Source organism: Misgurnus anguillicaudatus, chromosome 6 (genome assembly GCF_027580225.2).
Source record: "Misgurnus anguillicaudatus chromosome 6, ASM2758022v2, whole genome shotgun sequence".
NCBI classification, from domain to species: domain Eukaryota; kingdom Metazoa; phylum Chordata; class Actinopteri; order Cypriniformes; family Cobitidae; genus Misgurnus; species Misgurnus anguillicaudatus.
Window position 1 is genome coordinate 29574211 of NC_073342.2, and position 15504 is coordinate 29589714.

Genomic DNA, 15504 nt, shown 5'->3' on the forward strand with positions numbered 1-15504 from the left:
AACCTAAATACACGTTTATTTCTATAAAATCAAATAGATGTTTAAAGGAAACTACCTGTTTGCACAGAATAATTTCACCTCAGATTGATAGTATACCACCTCAAGGTGTCACTCACACAATATCAAGTCAATCTGATATGGAGTTTGTAAAATACAGCTCTCCAAAATATCATAAATACCTTATTGTTTCTATAAAATCAAATAGTTTTTTAAGATCAAATAGATGTTTAAAGGAAACTACCTGTTTGCACTGAATGATTTTACCTCAGAGTGACAGTATACCACCTCAAGGTGTCAATCACACCATATCAGGCAAATCTGATATGGCGTTTGTAAAATATAGCTCTTCAAAATAACCTAAATACACGTATATTTCTATAAAATCAAATAGATGTTTAAAGGAAACTACGTGTTTGCACAGAATGATTTTACCTCAGATTGACAGTATACCATCTCAGGGTGTCACTTACACCGTATCAGGCCAATCTGATATGGAGTTTGTAAAATACAGCTCTCCAAAATAACCTAAATACATGTTTATTTCTATAAGATCAAATAGGTGCTTAAAGGAAACTACCTGTTTGCACAGAATGATTTTACCTCAGATTGACAGTATACCATCTGAAGGTGTCACTTACACCGTATCAGGCCATTCTGATATGGAATTTGTAAAATATAGCTCTCCAAAATATAAGTAATACTTGATTGTTTCTATAAGATCAAATAGGTGCCTAAAGGAAACTACCTGTTTGCACAGAATGATTTTACCTCAGATTGACAGTATACCACCTCAAGGTGTCACTCACACAATATCAAGTCAATCTGATATGGAGTTTGTAAAATACAGCTCTCCAAAATATCATAAATACCTTATTGTTTCTATAAAATCAAATAGTTTTTTAAGATCAAATAGATGTTTAAAGGAAACTACCTGTTTGCACAAAATAATTTCACCTCAGTGTGACAGTATACCACCTCAAGGTGTCACTCACACCATATCAGGCCAATCTGATACAGAGTTTGTAAAATACAGCTCTCCAAAATAAACTAAATACATGTTTATTTCTATAAAATCAAATAGATGTTTAAAGGAAACTACCTGTTTGCACAGAATGATTTTACCTCAAAGTGACAGTATACCATCTGAGGGTGTCACATACACCATATCAGGCCAATCTGATATGGAGTTTGTAAAATATAGCTTTCCAAAATAGCATGAATACTCAATTATTTCTATAGAATGAAATTGATGTTTAAAGGAGACTACCTGTTTGCACAGAATAATTTCACCTTAGATTGACAATATACCACCACAAGGTGTCACTCACACAATATAAAGTCAATCTGATATGGAGTTTGTAAAATACAGCTCTCCAAAATAACCTTAATACATGTTTATTTCTACAAGATCAAATAGATTTTTAAAGGAAACTACATGTTTGCACATAATGATTTCACCTCAGATTGACAGTATACCCCCTCAAGGTGTCACTCACACAATATCAAGTCAATCTGATACAGAGTTTGTAAAATAAAATGTGTATTTAAATTCTTTTGAAGAGCTGTATTTGACAAATTCCATATCAGATTGTCCTGATATGTTGTGAGTGATATCCTGAGATAAGATACTGTCCATATGAAGTTACATTATTCTATGCAAACAGGTAGTTTCCTTTAACTCATTTACCGCCAGCCTTTTTGAGAAAAGTTGCCCACCTGCATTTTTGTGATTTTAACAAAATTTTCACAAAATTCCTTGCAGGAAAAATTATTTTCTATAAATATATAAACATACAAATTATATCAAATTAAAGAACACACCCTCTGCTTTCAAACAAACAATAAACAAACAAACAAACAAACAAAATGGGGAAAAACGTTTCATTATATATTTACTTTTTCTACTTAATTTACCACTGAAATATGGATATTTCTCTTCAAAAATACAATATTTTGAGCAAAAAGCTTAAAAAATTGCGTTTTTGTAAAGAAATGTATGTTAGAGATCAGACTCAGAATGACTATCAAACATAAACGCAGTTAAAAAAAATCATTAACACTTTTTAACTTCCGTTTTTGATAAATTCGTTTTGGCGCCATCTGGTGGACTTTCACTTTGAAATTCGTCCAGAAAAGCACATTTATTAGTTAAATATGAACTCATAAATGACGAGATAACTCGTCAATGGCGGTGAATGAGTTAAACATCTATTTGATCTTATAGAAATAATTGAGTATTTATGCTATTTTGGAGAGCTGTGTTTTACAAACTCCATATCAGATTGGCCTGATTTTGTGTGAGTGATACCTTGAGGTAGTATACTGTCAATCTGAGGTAAAATCATTCTGTGCAAACAGGTAGTTTCCTTTAAGCACCTGTTTGATCTTATAGAAACAATCAAGAATTTATGATATTTTGGAGAGCTGTATTTTACAAACTCCATATCAGATTGACTTGATATTGTGTGAGTGACACATTGAGGTGGTATATTGTCACTCTGTGTTAAAATCATTCTGTGCAAACAGGTAGTTTCCTTTAAGCACCTATTTGATCTTAAAGAAACAATCAAGTATTTGTGATATTTTGGAGAGCTGTATTTTACAAACTCCATATCAGATTGGCCTGATATGGTGTGAGTGACACCCTGAGATGGTATACTGTCACTCTGAGGTAAAATCATTCTGTGCAAACAGGTAGTTTCCTTTAAGCACCTATTTGATCTTATAGAAACAATCAAGTATTTAGGTTATTTTGGAGAGCTATATTTTACAAACTCCATATCAGATTGGCCTGATACGGTGTGAGTGACACCCTGAGATGGTATACTGTCACTCTGAGGTAAAATCATTCTGTGCAAACAGGTAGTTTCCTTTAAGCACCTATTTGATCTTATAGAAACAATCAAGTATTTATGATATTTTGGAGGGCTGTATTTTACAAACTTCATATCAGATTGGCCTGATATGGTGTAAGTGACACCCTCAGATGGTATACTGTCACTCTGAAGTGAAATTATTTTGTGCAAACAGGCAGTTTCCTTTAAACATCTATTTGATTTTATAGAAATAATTGAGTATTCATGCTATTTTGGAGAGCTGTATTTTACAAACTCCATATCATATTGACTTGATATTGTGTGAGTGACACCTTGAGGTGGTATACTGTCAATATGAGGTGAAATTATTCTGTGCAAACAGGTAGTTTCCTTTAAACATCTATTTGATTTTATAGAAATAATTGAGTATTCATGCTATTTTGGAGAGCTGTATTTTACAAACTCCATATCATATTGACTTGATATTGTGTGAGTGACACCTTGAGGTGGTATACTGTCAATCTGAGGTGAAATTATTCTGTGCAAACAGGTAGTTTCCTTTAAACATCTATTTGATTTTATAGAAATAAACGTGTATTTAGGTTATTTTGGAGAGCTGTATTTTACAAACTCCATATCAAATTGGCCTGATACGTTGTGAGTGACACCCTGAGATGGTATACTGTCACCCTGAGGTAAAATCATTCTGTGCAAACAGGTAGTTTCCTTTAAGCACCTATTTGATCTTATAGAAACAATCAAGTATTTATGATATTTTGGAGAGCTGTATTTTACAAACTCCATATCAGATTGGCCTGATGTGATTTGAGTGACACATTGAGGTGGTATACTGTCAATCTGAGGTGAAATTATTGTGTGCAAACAGGTAGTTTCCTTTAAATATGTATTTGATCTTATAGAAACAACATGCATTTAGGTTATCTTGGAGAGCTGTATTTTACAAACTCCATATCAGATTGACTTGATATTGTGTGAGTGACACCTTGAGGTGGTATACTGTCACTCTGTGGTAAAATCATTCTGTGCAAACAGGTAGGTTCCTTTAAGCACCTATTTGATCTTATAGAAACAATCAAGTATTTATGATATTTTAGAGGGCTGTATTTTACAAACTCCATATCAGATTAACTTGATATTGTGTGAGTGACACATTGAGGTGGTATATTGTCACTTTGAGGTAAAATCATTCTGTGCAAACAGGTAGTTTTCTTTAAGCACCTATTTGATCTTATAGAAACAATCAAGTATTTATGATATTTTGGAGAGCTGTATTTTACAAACTCCATATCATATTGACTTGATATTGTGTGAGTGACACCTTGAGGTGGTATACTGTCAATCTGAGGTGAAATTATTCTGTGCAAACAGGTAGTTTCCTTTAAACATCTATTTGATTTTATAGAAATAAACGTGTATTTAGGTTATTTTGGTGAGCTGTATTTTACAAACTCCATATCAAATTGGCCTGATACGGTGTGAGTGACACCCTGAGATGGTATACTGTCACTCTGAGGTAAAATCATTCTGTGCAAACAGGTAGTTTCCTTTAAGCACCTATTTGATCTTATAGAAACAATCAAGTATTTATGATATTTTGGAGTGCTGTATTTTACAAAATCTATATCAGATTGGCCTAATACAATGTGAGTGACACATTGAGGTGGTACACTGTCACCCCGAGGCAAAATCACTCTGTGCAAACAGGTAGTTTCCTTTAAGCACCTATTTGATCTTATAGAAATAAACATGTATTAAGGTTATTTTGGAGAGCTGTATTTTACAAACTCCATATCAAATTGGCCTGATACGGTGTGAGTGACACCCTGAGATGGTATACTGTCACTCTGAGGTAAAATCATTCTGTGCAAACAGGTAGTTTCCTTTAAGCACCTATTTAATCTTATAGAAACAATCAAGTATTTATGATATTTTGGAGTGCTGTATTTTACAAAATCTATATCAGATTGGCCTAATACAATGTGAGTGACACATTGAGGTGGTATACTGTCATTCTGAGGTGAAATTATTCTGCGCAAACAGGTAGTTTCCTTTGCACATGTATTTGATCTTATAGTAATAAACATGTATTTGATCTTATAAATATGTATTTAGGTTTTTTGGAGAGCTGTTTTTTACAAACTCCACATCAGATTGGCCTGATATGTTGTGTGTGACAACTTGAGGTAGGATACTGTCACTCTAAAGTGAAATTATTCTGTGCAAACGTGTAGTTTCCTTAAAACATCTATTTGATCTTATAGAAATAAACATGTATTTAGGTTTTTTATTGGAGAGCTTTATTTTACAAACTCCATATCAGATTGACTTGATATTGTGTGAGTGACACATTGAGGTGGGATACTGTCACTCTGAGGTGAAATTATTCTGCGCAAACATGTATTTCCCTTCAACATCTAACTGAATGTATAGAAAATACAGAGTCTACAGGACATTTTCAAACTCTCTATTTTAAAAACAGCATATCAGACTATGATGATACTGCAGGGGTTACAAACTAAGATGGTGTACTATCATTCAGAAGTGGAATGATTCAAACAGGTAAGTGAATGTATAGAAAGTACAGTGTGTATATGACATTTTAGAGCATTATAATTTAAAAACAGCATATCAGACTGTGGTGATACTGCATGGGTGAAAACATGAGACGGTGTACTATCATTCAGAGTTGGAATGATTCTGTGGAAACAGGTGGTTTCCCTTTAACATCTAACTGAATGTATAGGACATTTTCGAACTCTCTATTTTAAAAACAGCATATCAGACTCTGATGATACTGCAGGGGTGACAACCTGAGATGGTGTACTATCATTCAGAGATGGAATGATTCTTTGGAAACAGGTAGTTTTCTTTTAATATCTAACTAAATGTATAGAAAATACAGAGTGTATAGGACATCTTAGAGGTCTCTATTTTAAAAACAGCATATCAGACTGTGATGATACTGCATGAGTGACAACCTGAGATGGTGTACCATCATTCAGAGATGGAATGATTCTTTGGAAACAGGTGGTTTCCCTTTAACATCTAACTAAATATATAAAAATACAGCATGTGTTGGATATTTTAGAGCCTTCTCATTTAAATACCCTATCAACTATATAGCAATGCTCTGTCAATCCCCTGTACAACCCAGCAACTAGTAACACTAACAGCCAGCCATAATTCTGTAGCAACTACCTATCATTCACTCACTGACTCCCTATTATACGCATAACAGTTCTGTGTTAACTACCTTGAACAGCCTAGCAATTTTATAAAACACCTAAAATACCCTAGCAAAGGCCTATCAATAATTTAGAAAGCCACGGCCTCAACGTCGCAATCACCAAGAAAACATAACAATATCCTAGCAACCAATTTAAATACCGTAGCCTAGCAACAGCCCAGCAGTCACATAGAATGTCACAGCAACAGCTTAACAACCACCTTAATATGCTAGCAACTTCATAGTAATCCACCATAATATCTCAACAACAGCCTAGCAATAACCAATAAAACCCCATCAAGAGTCTAGCAATCACCCAGAAAACAAGAGCAATAGCATAGCAACCAACCAGAATTCCACAACAACAACCTAGCAACCACACAGAACCTCAGAGCAACAGCCTAGCAACCACCCATAATACCCTAGCAACGACTTAAACAGACACAGAATGCAACAGAAACAGACTAGCAACCACCCATATACCCTAGCAACAGTCTAGCAATTACATAGAAAACCAAATCTATACCCTAGCAACCACTTAAAAAGCCCTAGCAACAGCCTAGGAAGCAACCAGAATGCAACAAAAACAACCTTGCAACCACGCATTAAACCCTAGTAACAGGCTAGCAACCACACAGAATGCAAAAGAAACAACCTAGCAACCACCCATAATACCCTAGCAACGACTTAAAACACACACAGAAAGCAAGAAAAACAGCCTAGAAACCACCCATGATACCCTTGCAACGACTTGCAGTGTGCAACAGAAACAGCCTAGCAACAGTATGCAAAAGAAACAGCCTAGCAACCACACAGAGTGCATCATAGACCGCCTAGCAACCACCCATAATACCTTAGCAACGACTTAAAGAACCCTAGCAACAGCCTAGCAACCACACAGAATGCAAGAGAAACCGCCTAGCAACCACCCATAATACCCTAGCAACAACTTTAAGAACCCTAGCAACAGCCTAGCAACCACACAGAATGCAAGAGAAACAGCCTAGCAACCACCCATAATACCCTAGCAATGACTTAAAACAGGACACATAATGCAACAGAAACAGCCTAGCAACCAAACAGAATGCAACAGAAACAGCCTAGCAACCACTTATAGAACCCTAGCAACCACACAGAATGCAAGAGAAACAGCCTAGCAACCACCCATAATACCCTAGCAATGACTTAAAACAGACACATAATGCAACAGAAATATCAACAGATTAAGTGAGAAACTTTTATTTTGAAATCATTCCTCTCGTGCATTTACCGTAATGTCTAATTTATGTGCACACAGAAAAAAAAACGGGGGGCTAGTTTGACCGTCTTTTTCGGAGTGGCGGCTGGCTTGACCGCAGTAAAATACAGAAATAACCTTGTAAGCATATTACAACTTTAACTTTCAATACACTTAAGGGTTGTAAATGTACTTTTCACAATCTTCTAACAGTAGAACTAACTTATGAACTGGGCGTTCTACTACAGACATTTTGTTCACACGTTGACCCTTTTTGGTAAGATTCTTGTCTGCAAAGCCTACTTTGACCTTTCTGACAAGTCCATCTGTATCTTTTACAGTGTCCAATATCCTTCCAAGTTTCCACTGGGATCATGGTTGCATTTCATCTTTGTCCATTACTATGTCTCCTATTTACATGTTTTTTTTCTTTTAGGCTTGTGCCATTTTTGTCTGACCATTATGTTCTGCAGGTACTCTTTTTTCCACCTGCTCCAAAACTGTTCGAGCAAGTACTGTACTTGACGCCATCGTTTTTGTGCATACAAGTCCTCCTTAACGAACTGTCCTGGGGGAGGCAGAGGGGTTGAGGTTTTCATTGTGACCAGATGATTTGGAGTTAGCGGCTCCAAACTGTTTGGATCGTTGAGACTGTCTGTTGTAAGGGGGCGGCTGTTTACTATAGCAGCTGATTCGTACAAGAAGGTTCTGAGTGAAGAGTCGGTGAGACGACCTGGCGTGAGAGCTAATGTTGCCTTAAGAACGTTTCTCACAGTCCGTATCTGTCGTTCCCATACTCCACCTGCGTGGCTAGCATGAGGTGTGTTTAGAACAAATTCGCATTGTTTTTCTGCGAGGAAGGCTGTCAGTTTGTCAGTGTCAATTTCACCTTGTGCAGCATTTAGTTCATTTTTGGCACCTACAAAGTTAGTACCCTGATCACATTTTATTTGTCTGACAGAGCCTCTTAGAGCGATAAAGCATCTGAGCCCATTTATAAAGGCGTCCGTTGATAGGTCCTCTAGCATTTCAACATGAATTGCACGTGAATAAAGACATGTGAAAAGGAGGCCATACCTTTTATATTCTTTTCTTGCTTGTTTGGTCAGGAACGGTCCAGAAACGTCTGTTCCACAATATGTGAAAGGCGGAGATTGTTCAATTCTTTCTGTGGGTAAGTCTCTCATTTTTTGTCCTTCCACAGGTCTCCTTTGTTTCCGACAAAACACACACTGACGTATGTAGGATGCAACCGTTTGACTCAACTTTGGAATCCAATAGCCATTGGATCGTATCTCGTTCATTGTGAAGCCCTTTCCTTGATGATTGACCCTTTCGTGACAGTGAGCAATTATCAGTTTTGTGATGTGATGTTCTCTCGGTATGATTGTTGGATGTTTAAATGAGTTGGGCAGCGATGAGTGATGGAGCCTTCCTCCCACCTTGAGCACATTGTCCTTGTCCAAAAAGACATCCAAGTTGTACATCTTGTTGTTCTTTGAAAGCTGTTTGCCTTTGCTTAATGTCTCTATTTCATTTTGGTATGCGTGTCTTTGCAGGTCTTTGATAATCACAGTCTCTGCGTTTTGTCTTTCAGTCACAGTTGTGAGAGTATTTGATTTGTCTTTGAGCAGGTATCGTCTGAGACGTGCGACTGCGCTGACTGCACGGGACCAGGATGAGAACTTTGTGAGCCGGACACTAAGGTTTGTATGTTCAACTGTTTCAGTGCTTAGTGACTGTACCTTTCTCACCTCTGGGACTCCTACTGGAAGTACAACGGTCTCTTTTGTTGGAAGCTGTACATTTTTTTCCCACAGGAAGGGAGGGCCTGTGAACCAAATAGATGAAAGCAGTTCATTTACAGATGTCCCCCTTGATGCTATGTCTGCTGGGTTTTCGCTGGTAGGCACATAAAACCATTGTTGCAGTGAGGTACTGTTGTGGATTTTCTGCACTCTATTAGCAACAAACGTGTGGAACTGTCTCGCATCATTGTTTATGTATCCCAGAGTGACCTTTGAGTCTGTCCAGAAGAACTCCTCAACACTGTCATAGAGCAGTTCCTCTCTTAGCATGTTACTCACAGCGACTGATACTGCAGCTGCGGTAAGTTCTAACCTTGGGATTGTGACGATCTTTGTTGGAGAGACACGTGCTTTGCCCATGATGAAAGTGCAGTGAACGTCTTCCCTTTTGTTTATGACTCTGAGGTAAGAACATTGTCCATATCCTGTTGTGCTTGCATCAGAAAAGTGGTGTATTTCTCTTCTTACCACTTCTCCAAAATCTTCTGGAACATAACATCTGTTGATTTGTACATTTTTTAGATTGTGTAGATCTCCTTTCCAGCATTCCCACCGTGGCTTAAGATGTTCAGGTAGCGGATCGTCCCAGTCTGTTCCTTGACGACACATTTCTTGGAGAATTCCCTTTCCCTTCAGCACATAGGGAGCGATGAAGCCAAGGGGGTCATATATTGCTGCGACTGTGGACAAGATGCCACGCCTGGTTGGTGGTTGGTCCTTTAGTGTGATGTTAAATGTAAAGCAATCCTTGTTCACGTTCCAATAAATGCCAAGTGCTCTTTCTGTCTGTGTTTCATTGAACGTCAAGCCCTTTGTTTTTGTGTCTGTTGCATGTTCTGAAGCTGGAATGCTTTTTAAAACTTCAGCGTTGTTGGATACGAATTTATGCAACCTTAGTCCACCCTTTGCACATAGTTCATGTGCTTCCTTTGCCAATTGTATAGCATCCTCTACTGTCTCTGCACTGACGACTCCGTCTACTACATAGAAGTCTCTTGATCTAAACTGTGAGCCAACTGGATATGTAAAACTGTTCTCTTTGGTTAAATGTTTGAGTCCATAATTCGCACAACCGGGTGATGAAACAGCACCAAAGAGGTGTACTGTCATCCTGTACGCTTGTGGTTGGCTGTTCATGTCTCCATCTTTCCACCATACAAAGCGTAAGTAGTTGCGATCATTTTCTTTGACTTGGAACTGGTGGAACATTTTTTCAATGTCGCACATGAGAGCTACTTGGTGCTGTCTGAAGCGCAAGAGCACACCGGTTAGGTTGTTGATCATATCAGGCCCGTTCAGTAAATGCTCGTTAAGACAGGTACCCTTGTGCTTTGCGGAGCAGTCGAAGACTACGCGTAACCTCTCAGGTTTCTTTGGATGATAGATACCGTGGTGGGGTATGTACCATGTCTCTCCTGGCGGTCCATTATCATTAGTTTCTTCGGCGTCACCTCTTTCGATGACGTTGCTCATGTATTCCATGTAGTCCCTTTTGTATTTTTCATCTTTCATGAATTTGCGTTTGAGCTGGTTTAGTCTGGTTTCAGCAAGTTGTCTGTTATCTGGCATTTGTGGTCTTTCTTTAAATGTTAATGGCATTTCAAAATGTCCATTTTCAGTCTGTTTTATGCCATGCTCGAGCTTCTGAAGGAATATTAAATCAACTTGTGACACAGTCCTTTCATTTCCGTTGATCTCCTTGCGATCTCTTTCCAGCGCACGTATTGCATCTGCTGGAGTGGAGGGAGGGATTTCTTTAACAGTGACTCGGTGACAGAGGCTGCTCGCCATGTCTGTTTCGCCGTCTGGTGTCGAGTTGCCAATTATGCTCCATCCCAAATCAGTGTGAATGGCAAAGGGCTCGTTTTCTTTGCCTAAGATTACTTGTTTTGGTGCAAGAGCTCTAGGACAACTATAACCTATGAGGAGACTTACTTCACAACTGAGCAGTGGAGGGATCTCGTCTACTATCGGCAGCAAGTGACTCCACTGTTTGGCTGTTTCACAGGTAGGTATGTGTTCTCTGTTAGCAGGTATGTAATCCTTTGTGTATGCAGTGGGGAGCTTTATGACTGTGGCTGAGTTATAACCTCTCACTAAAAGATCAGATACCTTTCCACTGCTTACAACTGCATTTTTACCCATCATCGTAGTAAGTTTCAGCTTCACTGGACAAACATCTGCCTGCAGCTCATGCGTGACATCCTGATTGATGAAAACGGTGTCACTCTGTGTGTCCAGTAACGCATAGACCAGTTTTTCTTTGAGTGGGTTGGTGGTCGTCGAGAGCCACACTGGAACAATCATTGAAGTGCTGACTGACTGTTCAGATCTGGCAACGTTAAGTGACATGGCTGTTGCTGTTTCAGGTAAGTTAACTTGAGTTGCATTGATTGTGTTTACACGTGTTTCTCTTTGCAGACTGTTCCTGTAATTTTCATCATGAAGACACGTTGGGTGTCGCTTTGTGCAAGTTTCACAGGTGAGGCGGCGTTTGCAGTCCTTAGCGCTGTGTCCTTGTTTTAGACAACCATAACAAAGTCTATATTCTTTCACATATTTCCTTATGTTTTCTAGGGACATTTTCAAGAGGTCCGGGCACAGGTGAAGTTGATGGGTGCCTTGGCACATTGTGCATGGTGAGCCGTTAGGTATTTTTGTTATCATCTTTTTGTCATTTTGTACAGATGTATTTGTGTTAAATACACTTGCCTTGTTTCCTTTGATTTCCTTTGTGTACCTTTTGTCGCTGTTTGTTTCAGTGTAGCGAAGTGCATGAATGGAGGTGACTGGATTGCAGGCGACTTCGGCTTCTAGCGAGAGGAAAGAGGCAAAAGCGTTGAAACTTGGAAACTCTCCGCCCTCCAATAAAGTCTTTGTTACCTGCCTGTTCCATCTTGCGTTTAACCAGTCTGGTAGTTTGTGCAACAGTTTTTGGTTCTCTTCGCTGTCATTGAGTATTTGTAGACCCTTTACGTGAGGCATCGCGAGTAAGCATGCATTTATGAAATCTGCAAATGCTCTCAGTCCATCAGCATCTCTAGGCTGAACCTTAGGCCAGTTTGCTAGCCTTTCTCTAAATGCTTTCTGTATCACGAATGGCTGGCCGTACCTCTGATTCAATTTGTCCCAAGCGTCTTTGTATGCCTCCTCATCGTTTCTGAAAAAAGTCCCTTCAAGGCATTTTCGAGCTGGGCCCGTTACATATCTCTTTAAATAGTACAACTTATCTGCTGTTGAGATGCCCTGTTGTTCAATCAGTGATATGAACGTGGATTTCCATTCAATAAAGCTTAGTGATTCACCACTAAACACTGTTGGTTCTGGCGTGGGAAGTCTGTTCAGTTTAATGCTGTCCTGTATGGCTTGAGCTAGTTGAGAGACATTAGGTGGAGTTGTCTGCGCAGGAGTGAAAGAAAGTGCTGATGTGGGCTGTTTGGGTATGAAGTATGGTTTCACCTGTTCACTTTTTATTGACTGTACATCATTCACCTGTGATAACTCTCTGTCATATGCTTCAAACCTAGCTCGAGCTGCCTTCACGTCCTTCTGTGCCTTTAAGCGTTCTAACTCAGATGTTTGAGCTGCCATTTGTTTCTTGTGCTCCTCTTCTAGAGCTTTTATCCTTTCCTGTTGTCTTAATTCCTCTAGTACAGTCTCATATTCAGCCTCCTTTGCAGCTAGCTCAGCTGCTGCAGCGGCTCGTTGTGCTGTGAGCTGTGAAGCTGAGGACCGTTGGCTGCGATTTGATGCTGCGGTTGAGCCGTATATGGATTGGGCGTAATCGTGCTTTAAAAGTCCACGTAAACGAGTTCTTTCGCGCTCTGCATCAAATTCCTCATCAAGACCACTTAATCTTTCTAGAATTATCCTTACAATGTCATGAGTTATTGCATCACATGCATCAATCTTCCTCCTTATGTCAGATGATGGTGCCATTTGGTTCCTTATTTCTGAATATAACCTTAATAAATCATCTCTCCTTTGCTCTGTTATATCTGCAAGTTCTGACATCTCCTTGTCTGTGATATCTGATTTTAACATTTCTCTTGTTTCACGTACCTGTGTTTTCCATTGTTCATAAAGAGTTGTTAGTCTTTTTTCCCTTTTACTCATTTCTTCCCTTTGATATGTAATCATCTTTTCCGTTTGTACTTTAACTCTTTCAGAACGTCTTGGTAATTCTGATATGCTTTGAGCTTTGTTTTGAAGCTCTGTTAAAATTTGTTCCTTGCATGTGATTGAATCTTTAATGTTTTGTCTATCCTCACTTTCAGCTTCAAGTGAGTTCTTTAAATCTTGAATTTCTTGTTGTAAACTTGTGATCTGTTCATTTACATCCATTTGACTTACTGAAGCAGCCTGTGATCCTTCCATTTTGAGTGCTTTTAGTTGAAATCTTGTATTTTCTGACCAACTTCTGCCACCTGCTGGACGTCGCGGGTATTGCCGTTGAATCTTGTAACTACATCGTGCAGGCTGTAGCGGTGGTCAAGCTCTTACTGTAGCATCGGGTCAATATTGAGAAGGCCAGAACTGATGGTTAAATGATTTTTATTGCTCTCCGTGTCATCAACCAACGTAAGAGCTAAGTAAACAAATAAACCATGCATTACATTTCAACGTAACACAGCTCTTTACATTAGTTTTAATCCGTGAACTTTAAGTTTCACATTTCACAATAACATTCATTAAGTAGTTTGAATATATGTTTTATAAACTTTACAAACCTTGTTCCCCAATTGACCGAAGCTAAAACCTTGTATTTTATCCGTGCCTTTTACGTTTTAACTGTGAACCTTTTAGACTTTCTTTCGTCTCTTTTCCGCCGTTCTTCCAAACTGAATTACGTCACTACATATCCGGTTTCTGAGGTTGCCAAAATAAAAGCTCAATATTGTAAACATAAAACATTATAGCATAACTATAATTAAAATGCATAAAAGTAATAATTAAAGTGCATAATTTCTCTGTTGGCTTTTACATAGTGCATTTTTTATCTTGACAGGCTTTGCCCAACGTAAAAGTAAAGATGATATTGTGCCCAGGAGGAATTCTATGGATGATCCGCATATGAACATGTAATGTTTGAAACAGCTTTACACAATTCAAACAAATCTGTCTGCTTACTAAAACAAGAGTGTTATTCTTGTCTTTTTGTTATTACTGTTTTGAGGAGTTACACAGATATAAAGATATATGTCATACAACAGAGAAAGAAAAACTGAGTTAAAAATATAGATGCATGACAAACATAAAATTATATATTGCATGTTTAAGAAAGAATTATATTAGTAGTTTATTATGATAGAGTGAAAAGAAATAATATGAATTGGAAAGAATGATGGATTTAACCTGTAATAGATAGATAATAAGATCATCAAATGTCTTGCAGGGACGTCGATGAGACTGCAGCGCAGGAGAGCCAGGAGGTGAAGAACGAAGACTTTAAAGTTTGATGAGTTTGACATATTATTGAAGATTACACCAGTTCTCTCTGATGCTTTATTCTCACATGTTAAAACAGGAGGAACACACTGCACCTTAACAAGTTATTACTAATAATTGTATTTAACTTAGTGTCATATAAATCTCTCCCACAGCCAGACAATATAGAGCAATCATACAAATCCAACAGAGTCGGATCATCTACAGTACAAACAGGAGACTGATCTGAGATCTGATTCTTGAGGTCTCATTCATTTTTTTTTCATTTTATTTCTAAAGAGATTATTAATTCCTACTGGAAACTTTTAAACACATGTTACATTTAGAAATTTCAATGTATCGTTGGGAAAGCATAATGTCAGAACACTATTAACAAGACAAAGAGATTTCTGTTTTAGGAACTGCTCTGGATCATGGATGCTGAATAGTGACACTAACATTGTTAAAGGAAACTACATTAAGTTTACATTTTTTACAGACCTTTTCACACAGTGTTTCAAAACAACGTTATGAAATGATACGAAGACAATGTTTTTGAAGATAGTAATGAAAAATGTTTCTAAAACGTCTAGCGCAGTGTTATATTTTTTCTTCAGATTTTCATTTCAAATTAAAATCCTATAAATATTTTCAACAAAGTATTGTTAATGTATTGTATTGTATTGTTGTACACATGTTTACTATTATATAAAATGCCAAGGACACATTTACTCCAAAAAGGAGATTGTGCTTTTGCCGTTGCAGCTCCAAAATTATGGAACAGTTTGCCTTACAATATTGCACAAGAGATGCACAGACTGTACAGGTTTTTAAAACAAAATTGAAAACACATTTGTTTTCTTTAGCTTTTAGTAAGTGATACCAACTACTTTATATTTTTATTAGTTGCTATTTTTAGATAAGTATTTATACTGTATGTTCTTTTACTATGTGTTTTCAATGTGTTTT

General features: G+C 37.8%; 1 protein-coding gene across 1 annotated transcript; it reads right to left on the reverse strand.

Annotated features, from left to right (window-relative positions):
* Nucleotides 1-7855: 7855 nt before the first annotated feature.
* Nucleotides 7856-14087, reverse strand: LOC129416427 (uncharacterized). Its single transcript, XM_073868303.1, has 3 exons — nt 13839-14087; nt 8378-13696; nt 7856-8033 (listed from the first exon to the last, which is right to left on the reverse strand). Exons 2-3 carry the CDS (start codon nt 13483-13485, stop codon nt 7856-7858), a joined length of 5286 nt encoding a protein of 1761 aa, XP_073724404.1. The 5' UTR covers nt 13486-13696; nt 13839-14087.
* Between the last annotated feature and the right edge of the window lie 1417 nt (nt 14088-15504).

Excerpts from the sequence above, each read along its gene's own strand:
- LOC129416427 (XM_073868303.1), bottom strand. The coding sequence starts at position 13,485 with ATGGAAGGATCACAGGCTGCTTCAGTAAGTCAAATGGATGTAAATGAA. Across the intron at positions 8,034-8,377 it reads GCAAGAAAAGAATATAAAAG|GTCGTCTCACCGACTCTTCA; the intron begins GTATGGCCTCCT and ends CTCTCACGCCAG.